The sequence below is a fragment of the Ictalurus furcatus genome, chromosome 5 (assembly GCF_023375685.1).
Source record: "Ictalurus furcatus strain D&B chromosome 5, Billie_1.0, whole genome shotgun sequence".
NCBI classification, from domain to species: domain Eukaryota; kingdom Metazoa; phylum Chordata; class Actinopteri; order Siluriformes; family Ictaluridae; genus Ictalurus; species Ictalurus furcatus.
The window spans coordinates 13792287-13813037 of NC_071259.1; the positions used below are offsets into that span (position 1 = coordinate 13792287).

Sequence of the window (20751 nt, forward strand, 5' to 3'; positions counted from 1 at the left end):
GGCTATTTTCTTGTGACACTGAAACGCAAGTATACATTCATGTATAATATTATATGATATGATTCTTTCATTGTTGCTTTCTACACTAAATAGCATTGTTTCTTTGTCTCTTCCCTGCAAGTGATGATCTGCTGATTGATAGTCCATTGTACTTATTTTGCACCTGGCATATATATGCATATAAGTATTCTTGATTCAAATAGCTAAGTGCCCCATTATTGCGTCTTTGTATTATCATATTGACCATAAAAAAGACTATTCATAGTCAACACTTCATCGATTTGCAGGAACATTAACATTTTTGGGCACACCAATAGGTGTTCAAAAATTTTAATCAAAAATTTGATTAAAAAATAAAATAATCTGGGTCTTCCCATAAGTATATGAATGCTATTGCTGTGACTTTGATATAATTCAAATCATTACTTATTTAAAGAGAGTATACTGTTTAAAATGAGAACTTTAAGGATTTAGCTTTAAAGAAGTATTTGTTGCAGTAGCCAAATCACCAAAGACTTTATATTTCACAAAAGTGCATACGTGCTTTAGCCAGTTTGCAAAAAGTGTGTGAACAGCTTAAAGACGTAAATATTGGCTCTCTTCTTCTTCTCAGTGATAAGCAGGTGTCAGAAACGGAAAGTTGTGCAGAGCTACCTTGTGTACTGGGGTATTTCTGATTTCCAATAAGTGCCATGAGGGAGTGACTTTACACTTTCATTCAGCGTGTCACCCACATTTAATGCTTGGGTATGAACACAAAAAAACGCGTTGATAAACATCCCAGTGTGAACAGGCCTTAAGTTGGGTAATATTGATCATGCAAAATTGTTAAGGGATGGAATTTTGTTGGTGTTTTGCAGAGATAGCACATAATATGATATGGCTTTAGTTCAGAACATTAAAATGGCAGAAGGAATTTCATGTGTGGAGGCCCTCAAAAGAGTTAAGAACATTCCAGTATCAGGTTATGACAACATAACACCAGTCAAGCATCCAGAGAAAGAAGTAAACCAATGCAGATATCGTGTGGTGTATTGGGATAATGTGTATTCGTAATTGCCTGATTCATGTGTTGCATTCATTTGTTCCCGTTCCTAGGAGCCAGTATTAAAGTCATGTGATGCTCATGTGGGTGTGACATATGTATTTTTGAACCTGAGTATGGAGTAAAGCGTGCTTGATGGCATTTTTGGTTGTCTGCCTCGTTAATACACAACACATACCAAAGATGAACAGAACAGAATTTTTGACATTTATGGCTGAAGTGTTTAATTGTTCAGACCAAACCAATAGCAGAAAAGAAAGGATAAAAATTATCATCAGAGCAGCAGAAAAATACTTAAAAGTAGAGATGTTATAGTAGAATCAATTAATGAAGCATTCAAAGGCAGAATAGCTGGAACAAAAGGAACATATGGGGAAAGTATATGAAAGGAATAGGCATACTATAGTGGAATGCATTAAGTCACAGCAAATGGACAAGAGTTTAAAAAGTTTATTCTGGATTTACATCAGAAACCAGATATTTTATGTATACAGGACACATGGCTCAAGCCACATCTTGATTTTGTTGGTCATGGTTATGAGGGTATACGGAAGGATAGGAAATCAGGAAATGGGGGAGGAGTAGCTTCTTTTATAAAACAAGGCATGAACTTCAGAGAAATAAATAATAATGAACTAGAGGTGATATCTGTGGAAATATGGTATGGTAATAGGAGTATTAATTTTAGCAATTTTATAATCCATGTAATAAAGTAAAAAAAAGACTCGCTTGAAAATATTGGGAGTTTTAGTGATAATAAGATACGTTGGTGTGGTGATTTTAATGCCCATAATACTGTTTGGGGGAGTGCTTATGCTGAGTTTAATGGTAATATAATTGAGGAAGTGATGGGTGAACTTGGATTAGTTTGTCTAAGTGATGGTAGGAGTACTAGACTGGGTGTAGTAAGAGGAAGAGAATCTGTGCTTGATCTTACTTTAGTTTCTGAGGATGTGACGAGAAAGCGTACATGGTGAGTTATAAATCAGTAAATACATTAGGTTGTGATCATTATCTATATTGATTGCACACTAGGTTTGGAAGTACAATTGATTGAAGAGAGTATATACCTAGATCAGTGGTTCTCAACCCGAGGGGCACGGAGAGATTGTTTTCAAGAAAAAAACACAGACAGGGCATCATTTGGGTACTCGGTGTATTTTATTGCTTTTTTACTTTTTGCTGGGGAGAGGCGGTGCTTAGCCTTCTTTTTATCTAGCTGTCAGTGTTGCCAACTTAGCGACTTTTCAGACCCCTTTAGCGACTTTTTTTTAGTTAAACATTTTTAAAAAAATTTTTTTTAAGCGCCTAGCGACAAATCTAGCGACTTTCTGGACAAACCTTAGCAACTTTCCAAATGTCGCAGTACTGTCCTGCAAGCGCGAGGTCTTGATTTCCCGCTGCACTCCCACCTCTCTCTGCGTCTGCTCTGTTCACATAGACGTGAATGTAAAAAGAAGCAAGCGCAGGTGTCCCACTGATTGATTTAACAATGTCATGGATAACGAGACGTGCCCTTCGTCCAAATTAGCATAATTCGTATGCGAATGTTTGTAGAATGCAAGACAAATGGAATGCAACATGTTTATTTTCTCTAATAATCCAAAAGCCAATGGAAAAATCCGATTGGCTTTTTGTCGAGGGAACCAGCGTGATGCTAACTTCTGGGGTGGCCTTCAAAAATACATCATCCTTGCAGGATTGACGACTTCCACATTAGTGGAATTCCACATTAGTCTGACACTTAAGAAGAGGACATCCCTCTCTCTTAATGCGGAGATAAAGTCCATCTCTACAGCTGGCAATTATTACACTTATGATGGCGAAGATGCCAACGTGCATGTAACACCAGTCCCATTCACAAAACACCAGATTTTCGTGAGATCACAACTTTTGATTGTGAGAAAACAGCTTTTGTTATGTCGAGATCATGAGAAAACAACTTAAATTAAGTCGTGATCAGGAGAAGAAAAAAAAACCAGAAAAAAATTAATAATGCATGGCTGCTTAGGTCTTCTGTAGGCGAGACCAATCAGACAGGGTTTACAGGAAAATATGTGGAAACATTCGTGTCTTATTGGATGACAGTTTCTCAGTTCTGCCAAACGCTAACTCACAGTCAGTGTGAGGAAAAATGGATATATGCCGAATTTCTTTACATCAGTAAAGGGGTTGAAACTGAAACAGTAACATGTAGATGCTGAGCAGGAAAACAAGGTGTGAAAGTGTCTATATGAATTCCACTTTACGTGAACATGATATGAGCAGAGCATAAGGAAAGATAATGTACTTTGCATGGCACTGTAGCAGGTAAACCCATACAGTGACAACGTAGCTGTACCTCCCCTTGGGTAGCGACACCGAACTACCCTAGTTAGAAAAGTTTTATATTTTTTTGGTCTGGTAGTTCTCCAAACAGGGACAACACCTGAGGCAGGTTTTATGATAAATACAACTTTTTTTTCTTTTTTTTTTATCATGCCATACATTGAAGTGTGCTAAAATTACAGAAAGAACTATTAGTTTCACTTTATAGTGTATTTTTGTAGGTTTGAAAGTAATTAGCAATCTGATTATTTTTTACATACAGTAATCAGTAATGTAATCAAATTGCAATTTTAAAGTAATAATTCATAAACTGTAGTGGATTACTTTTTTTGAGTAACTTACTAAACACTGTTCACAACAAATGCTAATGTGGTTCTCATTTCCTGACTTCCGTTGGCATAAACTTGCACCATAAATTACACTTTTTTTTGGAGGTCATGAACAATGACCACTAGATGGCAGTGTGGTTCTACAATTGGGGGTACATTTTGCGTCTCCCAGATAAACCTTTTGCCATTTCCCCTCCCAAAAACTCTTTATTGAATCAGTTTTGAATAATAACCATAATTATATTAAACTTTCACTAATAGTTATGCTTGATATATATTTTAGGGACAACTTATACAGAAAATATAACTATTGTCCTTGGCTCTTTTCTGACTTGCTGGATGATTCATCGCTGTGCTCTTGGAGGAATTTTGGAAATTCTGTCATTTCTGGGAAGATTCACTATTATGCTGAGTTTTTCCATTTGGAGATAACACTGTAGGTTTTTGTTTTGTTTTTTGTTTTTTTGTACTCCCAGAGCCTTTGAAATAGTTTTGTAACCCTTCCTTGACTGATGTATTTCAATCACCATCCTCATCATTTCTGGAATTTCTTTTAATTTTGGCAGTGTGTTAATGGCTAAGACCTTTCAACCCCCAAAAAAGTTGAAAAAGTTCTATTTAAGTGTTGATGTGATTGAACAGGGTTTGCAGTAATCAGGCCTGGTTGCATCTAGTCCAGCTGAACCCCATTACAAATGCAGTTTCATAGATTTGGGGAATTAGTAACTACAGGGGCGAATACATTTTCACACAGGCCCAGTTGGTATTGGATATCTTCTTTGCTTAAATAAGTAACTATCATTTAAAACCTGCATCTTGGATTCTGTTTTAATTTCGGAAACAATTTAGTATGAGATATACACAAAAACAGAAGCAATCAGGGCAAATACTTTTTCACAGCACTGTATGTCCCTAAAATTTCTGATCTTATTTCCATGCTAGGAAATAATTTTGTCTTCGTAAAGAAGATATTACTGTCAAAGGCCACTAGAATAATAACTTTCCAGGATTAATGCATGAACTCAAACATTTTAGCTGGACAAAAGTTGGTTAGTTGCTGTAAGTTGATTGATAATATTTCCCTCTAAATAATTGTTCCCTAATAATGTAGCTTTCCCTACAATAGATGGCATAAAAATAAAGGATGTCTGAAAAACAACTTGAGTTTTTTAAGTTTACATCTGGATTTCTGTAAAACTGCTTTGTGACATCTATTTTTTGCATGTTGATTTTGCAACCCGCGGTACAAACACTTTAGACCTTATTTACACCAACATTCACCCTGAGAGCTTGGACAATGTCTCGGTTATGCTAATCCCAAAATACAGACCACTCCTGAAATGTGTGAAACTGGTTCTGAAACAGCTGAGAACCTGGTCTATGGGAGCTATCTCAGCACTTCAGGATCGTTTTGAACATACAGTTCAGAGTGGTCAAGCAGGAAGCAGCGTCCCTCGAGCTAACGCTATTATATTCATTCTTCTAATCTCTATACTTTAAAATTATTTACCTTACGTTATACAAATATAACTGACACTACCTTAGATAAAACAGTTGTAACGTTGCGCTGTCGCTAAATTTGAGCTGTTTTTACAAACATCCGCGACTAGCTTGTAGCCCGCTAACATCACCTACCGCTAGCCTTGTTTACGTTTCACATTTCTCATTTACCGCTGTTCTGTTTAAAAAACAAATATGTCTGCTGTTTCTCCGGTTTTGAGTGCAGATGAGGACTCGCTCGAGCTTCACATGGTGCTGTTGGAACTGGAGGATGTGGAGAAGCAGATCCGTGGCCTACTCGACAAGCAGGCCTAGCTGCTGGAGCAAAGAACTGCACTGGAAACATCTTGTGCCTCTGCCTACACATCCAAGGTAAGCACACAGCATGGTATTTCCACTCCCAGCCCCTCTACGCCGTGTGTTTCTCTGTGCAGGGACCGTGCACCTAGGACTTTCCCAGCCAAGGTCTCCGTCACGCTGGCGCCAACACACCACGGGCCTTGGGTGAACCAGCGGCGGAAGGCGCAGGCTGGACCCTAGGCGAGGACCTCTCCACCTCCGGTGTTCGAGGTTCCAACCAGAAACCGCTTCGCCCCTCTCCGTCAGACCAAACCTAACGCTGTGATCGTCGGGGACTCCATTGTGCGGAACGTCCGTGTAGCTTCATCTAAAGGTAAGGTGCACACACACTGTTTTTCTGGTGCTCGTGTCCTTGATGTCGCTGCGCAGGTATTCGGGATCCTGAAGAAGGACGAGCGCATTGGAGCGGTTGTGCTGCATGCGGGGACGAACGACATCAGGCTGTGGCAGACGGAGGTTCTGAAGAGGGACTTCTCCAGCCTGATCGAGATGGTATGAGGCAGATCACCCACCGCGAAGATCATCGTCTCTGGACCTCTTCCCTCATACAGACGTGGAGCCGAAAAGCTCAGTAGACTTCTAGCTTTAAATGATTGGTTAGTTTCTTGGTGTAATGAGTAGAATCTGGTGTTTGTCAATAACTGGAATCTGTCCTGGGAGCGTCCTAGGTTGTTTCGTCCTGATGGCCTGCACCCCAGCAGCCTCGGAGCGGAACTGCTGTCTGACAACATCTCCAAGGCGCTACACTCCAAGTGACTGCCTAACGTAAGTACATCTCCTGACAATAACAACGTTAATTATAATCAATGTTCAATTAATAGTCCAGCACCTGTAATACATACTATAGAGACTGTGTCTGTTCCCCGAGCTATAAAAATACAGAGAAAATCTCGGAAAGTCTGTCTTCGTAACCTAATTAACATAAAATTAAATCATATTGAATACACAGCCAGCACTTTTAATCTGAAGCTAGGACTATTAAACATTAGATCTCTTGCATCTAAGGCTCTTATTGTTAACGAAATCATTACTGATCAGGAATGTAATTTTTTGTGTTTAACAGAAACTTGGATTAAACCAAACGAGTACATAGCATTAATTGACGCCAGTCCTCCTGGATACAGTTATGTACATCAGCCTCGTTCAATTGGTAGAGGAGGAGGTGTTGGTCTCATCTATAGTAAAAATCTAGTCGTCACACAAAAACCTAGTTATAAATTTAATTCTTTTGAAATTCTTTATACCGGTATAAGTTATGTAGCCACAAAAAATAAGTCAATTCCTCTAATTATTATTTACAGACCCCCAGGGCCATATACTGAATTTCTTAGTGAATTTGCAGACTTTGTCTCAAACCTGGTTGTGTCTGTTGATAAAGCATTAATCGTCGGAGATTTTAATATTCATTTTGATAACCTGGAAGACCCTCTAAGAATAGCGGTTGTGTCCATCTTAGACTCAGTAGGGATTAATCAGAACGTAATCGGGCCTACTCATAATGGTGGTCACACTCTTGATCTGATACTAACATACGGATTAAGTATAGAAAATATTGTAATTTTTCCGCAGTCTGAGGTTGTCTCAGACCATTATCTTATCTCGTTCATAATACATATTGATCATAATATTTCCACCTCGCCTTGCTACCGCGTAAAATGTACCTACGCATCAGCTACTGCACCAAGCTTCATAAATAACCTCGCAGAAACATCAATTAGATTTGGATCACCGTCAGATCCGATAGAACTCAATCAGGCGACTGAAAGCTTGGAGTCAACACTCCGCTACACGCTAGATAGAGTGGCTCCACTCAACAGAAAAATAATTAGAGAGAAAAAATTAGCACCCTGGTATAACGATCAAACGCATACCTTAAAACAGACAACTCGACAATTAGAACGTAAATGGCGTCAAACCAAACTGGTGATATTCCAAACAGCATGGAAGGAGAGCCTACTGAAATATAGAAAATCTCTTGGCGATGCTAGAAAAATCTATTTCTCCACCTTAATAGGAGATAACAAAAACAATTCTAGATTCCTATTCAACACGGTAGCAAAATTAACTAGAATAAAACCACTACAGAGAGAAACACTCAATCATTACATAGCAGTGAAGATTTCATGAAATTTTTCATTGATAAGGTTGAAAATATTATACGTGAAATACAGGCCATTAAATTAAAACCGGACAGTACTGTAACAAACCCATTAGATGACAATGTAGCAATATCAGATCAATGTTTAGAGCGTTTTGCTCCGCTTAGAGAGACCGAACTAGCTACATTAATCTCTTCAGCCAATTCATCAACTTGCATACTAGATCCTGTACCTACATGTTTCTTTAAACAGATTTGTCCAGGAGTAATTGAACCACTTTTAAATATAATCAATTCTTCCCTTATCACTGGCTATGTACCTAATTCACTTAAATTAGCAGTTATTAAACCCTTGATTAAAAAACCTGACCTTGACCCCTCTCAACTGTCCAGCTATAGAGCTATATCAGATCTCCCCTTCCTCTCTAAGATTTTAGAAAAGGTTGTAGCAAAGCAGTTATGCTCGTACTTAGATAGGAATAACATTTATGAAATGTATCAGTCAGGATTTAGACTTCATCATAGCACAGAGACAGTGTTAGTGAAAGTAGTAAATGACCTACTACTGGCCTCTGATCAGGGTTGTGTCTCGCTGCTTGTGTTACTCAACCTTAGTGCAGCTTTTGATACTATAGATCATACTATTCTCCTCGATAGATTAGAAAATGTTGTTGGCATTAAGGGAACAGTCCTCTCCTGGCTCAGGTCTTATCTGACCGATTGTTATCAGTTCGTAGATGTAAATGAAGACTTCTCCACGCATACTGAGGTTACCTTTGGAGTTCCACAGGGTTCTGTTTTAGGCCCACTGCTTTTTACTTTATATATGCTACCTCTAGGACAAATTATTCGTAAGCATGGAATTAGCTTCCACTGTTATGCTGATGATACACAGTTGTATGTTTCAGCGAAGCCAGAGGACAGACAGAAGCTTAGTAAGGTTGAGGATTGTGTAAAGGACATTAGACATTGGATGTTAACTAACTTCCTTTTACTTAATTCTGATAAAATAGAAATACTATTATTAGGATCACGTGTAGCTAGAAATAATCTTTCTGATCACATGGTTACTCTGGATGGACTTTCTGTTTCAACATGTACAGCAGTTAAAGACCTTGGAGTGATTATTGACTCCAGCCTATCATTTGATGCTCATGTAGATAATATTACTAGGATAGCCTTCTTTCATCTCAGAAATATTTCTAAGATAAGAAATATATTGTCACTACATGATGCAGAAATACTAGTTCATGCATTCGTCACCTCTAGATTAGATTACTGTAATGCCTTACTGTCTGGATGTTCCAGTAGGAATATAAACAAACTCCAGTTAGTCCAGAATGCAGCTGCTAGAGTCCTAACTAGAACTAGAAGATACGACCATATCACCCCAATATTATCAATACTGCGTTGGCTCCCAGTGGAATCCCGCATTAACTATAAAATACTTTTATTAGCCTATAAAGCACTAAACGGTCTCGCACCACAATATCTAAGCGACCTTTTGGTTTTCTATGATCCGCCATGCCTACTTAGATCAAAAGATGCAGGCTATTTGACGGTACCTCGAATAGTGAAGGCTACAGCAGGGGGGAGAGCTTTCGCTTATAGAGCCCCACTGTTATGGAACGGTCTTCCTATTAGTGTTCGGGACTCAGACACAGTCTCAGTGTTTAAGTCTAGGCTTAAAACGTATTTGTTTACTCAAGCCTACCCTGACTAGACTTTCTATTATACTAATTCCCAGTCCTAATAATCTTTTCTCTCCCTCTCTCCTTCTGCCAAACCACACACGATTTTATGGGGATACTAGAGATCCAGATCCTTTCTGCCTCTGGATGGAGCTCAAATCTTCTCCAGTTCCAGACTGCTGGGACTACGGCTGCTCCTAAGGCCATACAGACTTCATATAAGTCAATAATGAACTTTGTCACATTATCTGATGTTACCCAGATGAGGATGGGTTCCCTTCTGAGTCTGGTTCCTCTCAAGGTTTCTTCCTCTTAAAACATCTTAGGGAGTTTTTCCTTGCCACTGTCGCCACTCAGTGGCTTGCTCAGTTGGGATAAATTGGCACCTTTAATATCTGTATACTGTGTTGATATTTCTGTAAAGCTGCTTTGAGACAATGTCTATTGTAAAAAGCGCTATACAAATAAAATTGAATTGAGTGGTTGGTCTGTCTGCAGTAGATGTTAGGATAAGTCTGTGGAAAGTTGACCTACGTAGAGCTGCAGGTCCTGACAACATACCAGGCCGGGCTCTCAGGGATTGTGCTGATCAGCTTGCGGATGTCCTCACAGACATCAACATTTCCTTGAGCCAAGCAGTCATCCCTGTGCCAAAGAAATCATCTGTGCCCTGCCTGAATGACTACCAGCCTGTTGTACTCACACCTATCATGAAGTGCTTCGAGCAGCTAGTCATGAAAAAGATGTCAAACAGTCTAACGACCACACAGTACCCATTACCATCCCAACCGCTCAACAGAGGATGCCATATCTGTAGCCATCTAACTTTCTCAGACACATCTGGACAAAAAACTCAACTATGTGAGGATGCTGTTCATAGACTTCAAGTCAGCAGTCAACACAATCATCCCACAACAACTGAAAGCTGAGCCTGCTGGGTCAGACCACTTCCATCTGCAACTGGATTCTGGACTTACTGACTGGGAGACTCCAATTAGTCAAGAACGGCAACTCCATCTCCAGCACCACCACACTGAACACTGGTGCCCCAGGGCTGTGTGCTCAGTCCACTGCTGTTTACCCTGCTGACTCATGACTGTGCTGCAAAATTCAGTTCTAATCACATCAAGTATTCTGATGACACTACAATTGTGGGCCTCATCACCAACGAGACAATGAAAGAGAAGGTGACCCAGCTCGTAGAATAGTGTAGAAACAATCAATCTCTCAATGTTGATAAAATTAAAGAAATAATTGTCAACTTCAGGAGAACCTGAGTGGACCACTCACCACTGTGGAGAGTCAAAAGCTCAGGTTTCTTGGTGTGCACATGACAGGAGACCTCTCCTGGACTCTTAACCCAGCAGTCTGCACTTTCTGTGGAGGATGAAGAGAACCAACCCTGCCCCCCCATGTCTATTTATTGTCTTGCGCTCGTTTCACACTGTTGTGCACTTTCACTTTATGTAGTCGTGTACTGTTCTGTGTTGCACCATGAACCTGAAGAAACATTTCGTTCCAATGTATACAAGCTATATAGAGGAATGCCAATTAAAAATCCACTTAACTTGACTATTGTTAAAAATAATAAAATAAATGGAACTGAATATTTTTGTGGTTAAAAAAAAATCTTGATTTTCAGTATATAGCAATATCATTTAAAGGAGACTTGATTTTTCATGTTTTCTTTTGTTTGGGTGTGTAATGTATCTGTTTTGGTTGTAATTACATGGAACAACTCAATTTTCATGCAAGCCTTTTGTCCCTTCAGCAAACATTTTTAAAACTTGGAGTGGAGTTTGTAGTCACATTGAAAAAACACATCAGACATGCATTCAATGCCTAACAAAGCAAACTCAGTACCTACATTTTTGGACTTTTATTAGATTAGATTATAGGCAAAGGGCTGCAACCAAAAAAAAAATTACTTTAAGAAATATTTTTCATTTACAAGCCTTTTGATGTCAAGATCAAGCAAAGAATACACAAACGTTGATAAAGCACATAAATGTGTACTGTTCATAATGCAAAAATCATTGTTGACATAACATGCAATCAGTAACAAAAAAATAAAAATAGGAAAACCATCTAAAAGCCATGCCTTTCATGAAATACACTGAAACACTTTAAATGCACAATACACAATATGAAGAAAAAAAAAAAAAAAAAAACCACCCAAACTTGTACTGATCCCTCATTAACAGACTAACTTCATAACAGTTAAGTTTTATTATTCTAAGATCAGTCTGAGTCGCTGTCTTTGTCACTGTCTGCCTCCTTCACATCCACACTGAACTTGTACTCCTGGTCACAACCCATGTAAGCATCACTCATGAAATACAGTGTATAGTTATGGACTCCAACAACTGGGGCCACAAAGTCCAGTTTCACCTGATGAAAACAAATGAGAGAATTACATACACTCATGGTCATTATCTTCATGGTCAATACAATGCTTCAGTCTGCTTTATTAATGTAGTGTTAGGAGAGCAAGATGAAACCTTGGCTTTTTGTTGCAGAGTCAACCTCTTGATGGAGATAAGGCTGTTAGATTTGGGGTCTCCAATCACAACCCACCAGCCCTCTTCACGTTTCTGAAAAAAACCCCAAAAAAACAACAAAACAAAACAAAAAAAACAGCCATTAAAAATATTACAAAATATATTTTTCAGGATAACAAATTGAATACACTACACATTTCATGTTACACTTCTTTTGGCAAGTCAATTTGTGCATCAACTTTGTTCACAGAGATAATTTTAAAATAATCTATTAGAGACAAAATAATTTCAGCTTTAATTCACACTCAAATTGAGTGGGTCAAAGGTTTACATATTAGGAGTTAACTTGGGAGTGCACCTGTGCCTGTATTTAAGGACCAGTGCATTTTTGCCCTTGATACCATAGGAAAATCCAAGCATCTCAGCCACCTCAGAAAAAACAAACCAACCAACCAACCAACCAACCAAAAAAACCCCCACAAGTCTGGTTCCCTTCTTAAGAGCAATACCCCCCAAGTACCACAAGCAACTGTTGTATGCAAATATAAAAATCTTGGGACCACACAGACACTGTTGTCAGGAAGGATTCACAAATGACCTTCTAGGGATGACTGAACTTTGGTCCAAAAGGTTCAACTGAACCCCAAGACAACAAAGAAAGACCTGGTGAAGGATTTGGAGGCATCATGTACCAAAGTATGTACATCCACCATTAAGAGAGTGCCACATCACTATGCCCCTTCTCCAACATAAAGCCAGACTGAAGTTTGCAGGTGATCACCAGGAAAAAGGCCTTGCCTTTTGGACAAGTGCTCTCTGATCATTATTAATATATTATTTAACTGATTACCATAATATTCAGTGCTACATATGGAGGAAAATGGGTAAGGCTTTTAATCGGAAGAACACCATCCCAGCTATAGGAGGTGACCGCATCATATTGTGGGGGTGTTTTGCTGGAAAAGGGACTAGTGCACTTCAGAAAATAGAGGACATGAGGATTATCCACAAACCTCAAGACCTCAGCAGGACAATGATTCTAAACATACCTCCAAAGTTGTAACAACATGGCTTAAAGAGAACAAAATTAAAGTATTGGAGTGGTTATCACATAGCCCTGCAATCTGAATCTCTGTGAATGGAACTGAAAAAGAAAGTCCAAGCAAGGTGGTCCACAAACCTAACCAACTTGCACCAATTCTGGCAAGAGGAATGAGCAATACTTCCAGCAAAGTATTGTAAGAAGCTTGTGGAAGGATACCCCGGGCATTCAAGTTAATCAGTTAAAAACAATGCCACCAAATACTAACAAAGTGTACATTTCTGATAGAATGAAACCTGCACCCACACCGGCCCTTTGCGGATAAGTTTGGTGGACCAGATTGCTACATTATCGTAGGAAGCAGTGTCCCTCGTGCTCACGTTATTTTCTTCTAATCGCTACACTTTAAAAAAAATATATATACGTTTTTTTTTTTTACCTTTATAGCGTTTACAAACATCACTGACAGGATTTTAGATAAAAACAATCTTAACGTTGCGCTGTTGCTAAGTTTCATTGGATCTTACAAACATCCGCGACTAACTTATAGCCCGCTAGCATCCCCTTACCGCTAGCCTTGTTTACATTTCACGTTTCTCTCATTTCTTCTGCCTACAAATCCAAGATAAGCACGCAGCATGGTATTACCACTCCCAGCCCCTCTACGCCGTGTGTTTCTCTGTGCAGGGACCGTGCACCCAAGGACTTATCCAGCCGTGGTCTCCATCAAGCTTGCGCCGACACACCACAGACCTTGGGTGAACCAGCGGCGGAAGGCGTGGGCCAGACCCCAGGCGAGGACCTTTCCTGCTACACCACCTATGGTGTTCGAGATCCCAACCAGGAACCGCTTCTCCCCTCTCAGGCAGACCAGACGGAACACTGTGATCGTCGGGGACTCCATTGTGCGAAATGTCCACGTCGCTTCAACTAAGGGTAAGGTGCACACATTGTTTTTCTGGTGCTCATGTCTTTGATGTCGCTGCACAGGTACCCGGGATCCTGAAGAAGGACGAGAGCATTGGAGCGGTTGTGCTGCACGCGGGGATGAACGACATCAGGCTGCTGCAGACGGAGGTTCTGAAGAGGGAGTTCACCAGCCTGATCGAGACAGTACAAGGCAGATCGCCCAGCACGAAGATCATCGTCTCTGGACCTCTGGACCTCTGGACCTCACATACAGACGTGGAGCTGAAAAGTTCAGTAGACTTTTTGCTTTGAATGACTGGTTAGTTTCTTGGTGTAATGAACAGAATCTGCTGCTTGTCAATAACTGGAATCTGTTCTGGGAGCATCCTAGGTTCTTTCGTCCTGATGGCTTGCACCCCAGCAGCCTCGGGGCGGAACTGCTGTCAAGTTCCAAGACTCTCCAACATCTCCAAGACTCTACACACCAAGTGACTGCCTACCGTAAGTACATCTTCCTACAATTACATTTATCAAAATCAATGTTCAATTAATAGTTCAGCACTTGTATTACATTATATAGAGACCGTGTCTGTTCTCCAAGCTATACAAATACATAGAAAATTTTGCAAATCTTGTTTTAGTAACCTAATTAACATAAAATTAGATCATACCAAATGCACATCCAAGACCTTTAATCTGAAGCTAGGATTATTAAACATTAGATCTCTTGCGTTTAAGGCTCTTATTGTTAACGAAATCATTACTGATCTGGAATATAATTGAATGTGTTTAACAGAAACTTGGATTAAACCAAACGAGTACATAGCATTAAATGAAGCCAGTCCTCCTAGAAACAGTTGTGTACATCAGCCTCGTTTAACTGGGAGAGGAGGTGTTGCACTCATCCCGTCAAAATCTAGGTGTCACACAAAAACTAGTCATAAATTTAATTCTTTTGAAATTCTTTATACCAGTATAACTTATGCAGCCACAAAAAATGTCAATTCCTCTAATTATTATTTACAGACCCACAGGGCCATATACTGAATTCCTTAGTGCATTTGCAGGCTTTATCTCAAACCTGGTTGTTTCTGCAGATAAAGCTTTAATCATTGGTGATTTTAATATTCATTTTGATAACCCGGAAGACCCACTGAGAACAGTGGTTGTGCTGATGATACACAGTTGTATGTTTCAGCGAAGCCAGAGGACAGACAGAAGCTTAGTAAAGCTGAGGATTGTGTAAAGGACATTAGACATTGGATGTTAACTAACTTCCTTCTACTTAATTCTGATAAAACAGAAATACTTTTATTAGGCCCACGTGTAGCTAGAAGTAATCTTTCTGATCACATGGTTACTCTGGATGGTCTTTCTGTTTCATCATGTGCAGCAGTTAAAGACCTTGGAGTGATTATTGACTCCAGCCTATCATTTGATGCTCATGTAGATAATATTACTAGGATAGCCTTCTTTCATCTCAGAAATATTTCTAAAATAAGAAACATATTGTCACTACATGATGCGGAAATACTAGTTCATGCATTCGTCACCTCTAGATTAGATTACTGTAATGCCTTACTGTCTGGATGTTCCAGTAGGAATATAAATAAGCTCCAGTTAGTCCAGAATGCAGCTGCTAGAGTCCTAACTAGAACTAGAAGGTACGACCATATCACACCGATATTATCAATACTGCATTGGCTCCCAGTAAAATCTCGCATTAACTATAAAATACTTTTATTAACCTATAAAGCACTAAATGGTCTCGCACCACAATATCTAAGCGACCTTTTGGTTTTATATAATCCGCCACACCTACTTAGATCAAAAGATGCAGGCTATTTGACGGTACCTCGAATAGTGAAGGCTACAGCAGGGGGAAGAGCTTTCTCTTATAGAGCCCCACAGTTATGGAACAGTCTTCCTATTAGTGTTCGGGACTCAGACACAGTCTCAGTGTTTAAGTCTAGGCTTAAAACGTATTTGTTTACTCAAGCCTACCCTGACTAGATTCTGTTCTACTACTTCGCAGTCATAATTATCTTTTTTCTCCCTCTCTCCTTTCGCCGAGCCCCACATGAATTTATGGAGATACTAGAGATCCAGATCCTTTCTGCCTCTGGATGGAGCTCAAATCTTCTCTAATTCCAGACTGCTGGGACTACGGCTGCTCCTAAGGCCATACAGACTTCATATAAATCCATAATGAACTTTTTCACACTATCTGTTGTTACCCAGATGAGGATGGGTTCCCTTCTGAGTCGGGTTCCTCTCAAGGTTTCTTCCTCTTAAAACATCTTAGGGAGTTTTTCCTTGCCACCGTTGCCACTCAGTGGCTTGCTCAGTTGGGATAAATTCACACCTTTAATATCTGTATACCATGTTGATATTTCTGTAAAGCTGCTTTGAGACAATGTCTATTGTAAAAAGCGCTATACAAATAAAATTGAATTGAATTGAATTGAATTGTGACCATCTTAGATTCAGTAGGGGTTCAAATCAGAACATAATCGGACCTACTCATAATGGTGGTCACACTCTTGACCTCATACTAACATACGGATTAAATATAGAAAATATTGTAATTTTTCCGCAGTCTGAAGTTGTCTCGGACCATTATCTTATCTCGTTCCTAATACGTATTGATCATAATATTTGCACCTCGCCACGCTACCAGGTAAAACGTACATTCACGTCAGTTACTGCACCGAGTTTCATCAATAACCTCCCAGAGACAAGTGTTTTTTCATAGTTAGTGCGTATATTTGCGTGAAGATGGCGGCAAACTTGCGGAAGTATAAATTCACAGAGTCAACAAAATCTAGGCCCAGCACCGCCTCGGCCGCGAGTTCTGCTGCCTCTCCTGGTTCGGAGCCCCCGCCCCTGCCGAACAGCCAGGAGTTAGACGCTGAATCATTGAAGACGGATATCCTACTTCCACTTAGGGCTGACATTGCTGCGGTGATAAAAACTGAGCTGAAAAGTGCAGTTGCTGAAGGTTTCGACTTTCTTAAAAGCGAGTTGCAAGCAGTGAAAGCGGAAATACAGAACAAAACGGCCACAATTCACTCCGAAATCGAGCAAATGAAAGCCGCAATTAAAGAGGTGGAAGGTGGGCTAACGACCTGGTCGGACGAAGTGGCAGTCTTACAAACTACGGTGAAGGACCTGGCAGTGGAGGTGAGTGGACTCAGAAACAAGTGTGAGGACATGGAAGGCAGACTGAGGAGATGTAATATCAGAATTCTGGGGGTGGCGGAAGCGAATGGATCCAGCTCCACATCATCGGTCTCGGAGCTACTGAGAGAAATACTACAGCTGGATAGAGATGTGCTTGTGGACCGCTCTCATAGAAGCCTGGGTCCTGTGAGGAAGGATGGGAAACCACGCGCCATCATAGCCAAACTCCACTACTACCAGGACTGCGTTGAGGTATTGGCCGAGCGTGCTCTCGAGCTCCGCTCCGGCGTAATGGTGAGACGATTGCTATCTTTCCGGATTATACCGCGAGTGTCACTAAGGCCAGGGAGGCCTTCAATGAGGTCAGGAAGTTGCTCCGTAACCGGCAGGGGGTTCGGTATGGCATCGTGTTTCCAGCCCGTCTCCGTATTACGTTCAACAGAGAAGAAAAGGAGTTCATAGATGCAAACAAAGCAATGAGCTACATCAAGAAGAATATCATTACTACTGTAGAGGGCTGAATGTGTAACGTTGCCCCGGCTAATTCATCGTCTCTGAACTCTGACTGGATGATAACTGTTCGATCAGCCTTCTACTGTAACAAGGAAGATGGTCATCACCGCTGTCTTATTTTCTGTTATATACGCTATGATAGGGTGTATTCTTCTACACTGTTATAGGATGAACTTTTTCAATTTACTTTTCGTACCAGGGGTTCGGTGGGAGCTTGAGCAGTAGGCTCTATAGAGTTCCTCCACACAAGCACTGAATGTGCAGATTTGTTTTGGGTGGGTATGGTGAGCACCCTGTTCCTGTAGGTGCTGTGGGGGGTGGGGTTATGGGGAGGGTGTGCCAGACTTTGTCATTTATTGTGTTTAATTTGCCAGACATCTGTGTTGTGGCCCATCTGCTTTCAAATCTGCCCATCTGCTAGGTTCCCTGCAGGGCTCAGATATCCAACCGTTTTTTTTTTCTTCTCTCATTATGACTGACTTCAGTATTCCCAGAGGATCGGATGGTAGTATGGTTAATTTCGTGAGCTGGAATGTTAAGGCGCTTAATCATCCTTTGAAGCGGAAGAAGGTATTTACACATCTGAAACGGCTTAATATAAATATTGCATTTCTTCAGGAGACGCATCCAAGGTCATCAGACTATGCTATATTGGGAGGGGAGTGGTCAGGACAGATATTTCATTCAAATTTCCATTCGAAGGCTAGGGGGGCAGCTATATTAACTGATAGAAATACACCATTTACGATGACAAGTGTGGAAGCTGACCCCGCTGGGCACTATGTTATTGTCGTTGGGCAAATTTATACTTTTCCAGTCATCTTGGCCAGTGTTTACGCACCAAACTGGGATGATTCAATGTTCTTCACAAATTTTTCTTCACGCCTACCGAATGTCATCGCATTACCTTATCCTCGGCGGTGACATGAACTGTACACTTTCCCCCGTGTTGGACCGTAGCTCACCTAGATCCTCATCCCTGTCGGGGGCGGCGCGTTCTTTCCAGCTCTTCCTCGAGTGGTACGGAGTGGTGGACGTATGGCGTTTTTGCAACCCTGCTTCCAGGAGTTACTCCTTTTTCTCCTCAGTTCATAATACATATTCCTGTATAGACTATTTCTTTTTGGACAAAAGAATGCTTCCCCTCATAGACAGATGTGATTATGGACCCATAGTTATTTCAGATCAATGCCCCTTGACTATGAGAATGCGCATCCCGGATACACAATCCAATTACCGCTCTTGGAGACTCAATCCTTTGCTCCTGTCGGATGATGTTTTTACTAGTTTTATTGCATCTGAAATTTTGTTTTTTTTTGGATATTAATCAAACACCTGGAATGTCCTCCTTGACAATTTGGAAGTCACTGAAGGCATATTTACGAGGTCAGGTCATCTCATACTGTGCTAATCAGAAGAGAGTGAACATGGCTCGACTTAAAGAACTGGCGGAAGAGATTCTTGAGCTGGATAGGGCACATAGTCAGCTACCTTCTGCAGATTTTATGAAGAGGTGTTTGTCACTGCAGACAGAGTTTGACCTTTTATCGACGAAACAGGCTGAGTATCTTATCTCCAAATCATGATATGGGTTTTATGAGCATGGGGAGAAGGCTGGACGGATTCACGCCCACCAAGACAGAGGACTGCTAATCTGACCATCTCTGAAATATATGATGAGCAGGGCTCAAAATGCACAGATAATCATAAAATTAACTCCAGTTTTCAAGCTTTTTATGTGTCACTATACATCTCCGGCCCATCTGTAGACCCTTCTGCATTGGAAGACTTTAAGACCCTGCATGTTCCGTCCTTAGATCCAGGGGGAGCCGAAGGGTTAGAGGACGACCTCTCGGTTGGGGAGATAGCATCGCCGATTGGCTCTATGCAAAGCGGCAAGTCCCCAGGACCGGATGGTTATGCAAACGATTTCTATAAAAAGTTTTCAAGGCAACTCTCCCCTTTGTTATTGTCGGTTTTCAAGGAGTCGTTCTCCTTGAGAGCCCTGCCATCTACTATGAGTGAAGCAGTTATCGCCTTACTCCTTAAGAAAGACAAAAGCCCTCTTGAGTGCAGCTCTTACCGGCCAATTTCTTTACTAAATAGCGATGTTAAAATCCTTGCTAAAACTCACGTCGCTTGGAGGGAGTTCTTCCATCCATTATATCACCGGACCAAACAGGTTTTATTAGGAATCGATACTCTTTTTTTTTTCAACATCAGACGCCTTTTCAATATCCTCTATAGCCCCTCCCCACCTGGTACCCCAGAAGTGGTGCTTTCACTTGACGCTGAAAAGGCATTAGACTGGGTGGAGTGGGGCTATCTTTTCAGCGCGCTGGAGAGGTTTGGGTTTGGTCCCAGGTTCATATCATGGATCAAACTTCTATATACGTCTCCGATGGCTGCTGTTCGCACTAATAATAATTTGTCCACCTACTTAGAGCTCCAGTGGGGTACAAGACAGGGATGCCCTCCATCACCACTGCTATTTGCCATTGCAATGGAGCCACTTGCTGTGGCGCTAAGACAGAATGCTGACATTAGGGGAATCCGGTGTGCGGGGATAGAGCATAAAGTTTCTTTGTACATGGACAACATGCTATTGTTCATTTCACAGCCCCTTGAGAGTCTCCCTGAACTAATGACCCTACTTGAGGTTTTTGGTAGAATATTGGGCTATAAGGTCAATATTCAAAAAAGTGAACTGATGCCTGTTGGGGAGGGGGCACTCCAGGTACCCCTGGACTCATTCCCTTTCAAAATTAGTCTAAAGAAATTCAAGTATCTCGGGGTGTGGGTTACGCATAGTTATAAAGACCTATACCTTGCTAATTATCAGCCCCTGTTATCTAATCTGAAGCAAGATATTGAGCGGTGGGATCCCCTGTCTCTCTCCCTGGGGGGCAGAATCAATACGATAAAGATGAATGTGCTGCCTAAATTTTTATATGTTTTTCAGTGTTTCCCAATGTTTCTTACAAAATTCTTCTTTTCAAAACTGAACAATCAGATATCAGCCTTTATCTAGAACAAAAAGCCACCACGGATCAAAAGGCATATATTGCAGAGACCTCGAGCGAAGGGAGGGATGGCACTCCCAAACTTCATGCACTACTACTGGGCAGCTAATATAAGATCATTGTTGTACTGGATGGGGGAGAGTGTAGCAGCCCCTGTATGGACACTTATGGAGGGGGCGTCTATCGCATCCACCTCCCCGGCGGCCCTATTGTGTGCTAAATTACCATT

At 40.8% G+C, this 20751-nt stretch overlaps 2 protein-coding genes across 2 annotated transcripts in view; one reads left to right on the forward strand and one right to left on the reverse strand.

Moving 5' to 3' along the window:
- Nucleotides 1–5980: 5980 nt before the first annotated feature.
- LOC128607830 (uncharacterized) lies at nt 5981–7735 on the forward strand. The gene is made up of 2 exons (XM_053625028.1): nt 5981–6018; nt 6333–7735. The coding sequence occupies exons 1-2, from the start codon at nt 5981–5983 to the stop codon at nt 7687–7689; spliced, it is 1395 nt and encodes a 464-aa protein (XP_053481003.1). The 3' UTR covers nt 7690–7735.
- Nucleotides 7736–11215: 3480 nt separating this feature from the next.
- Nucleotides 11216–20751, reverse strand: part of snrnp200 (small nuclear ribonucleoprotein 200 (U5)) — a 94945-nt gene continuing 85409 nt past the window's right edge. Inside the window, exons 44-45 of the mRNA XM_053624787.1 lie at nt 11853–11945; nt 11216–11742 (exon numbers count right to left, since the gene is read on the reverse strand). Of these exons, the coding sequence (XP_053480762.1) occupies nt 11593–11742; nt 11853–11945 (243 nt within the window). The 3' untranslated portion in view covers nt 11216–11592. The remainder of the gene's footprint in view (nt 11743–11852; nt 11946–20751) is intronic.

Coding starts and splice junctions, on each gene's coding strand:
- LOC128607830 (XM_053625028.1), top strand. CDS start 5,981: ATGCGGGGACGAACGACATCAGGCTGTGGCAGACGGAG. Junction 6,019..6,332: donor TCAGGCTGTGGCAGACGGAG/GTTCTGAAGAGG, acceptor GCCTAACGTAAG/TACATCTCCTGACAATAACA.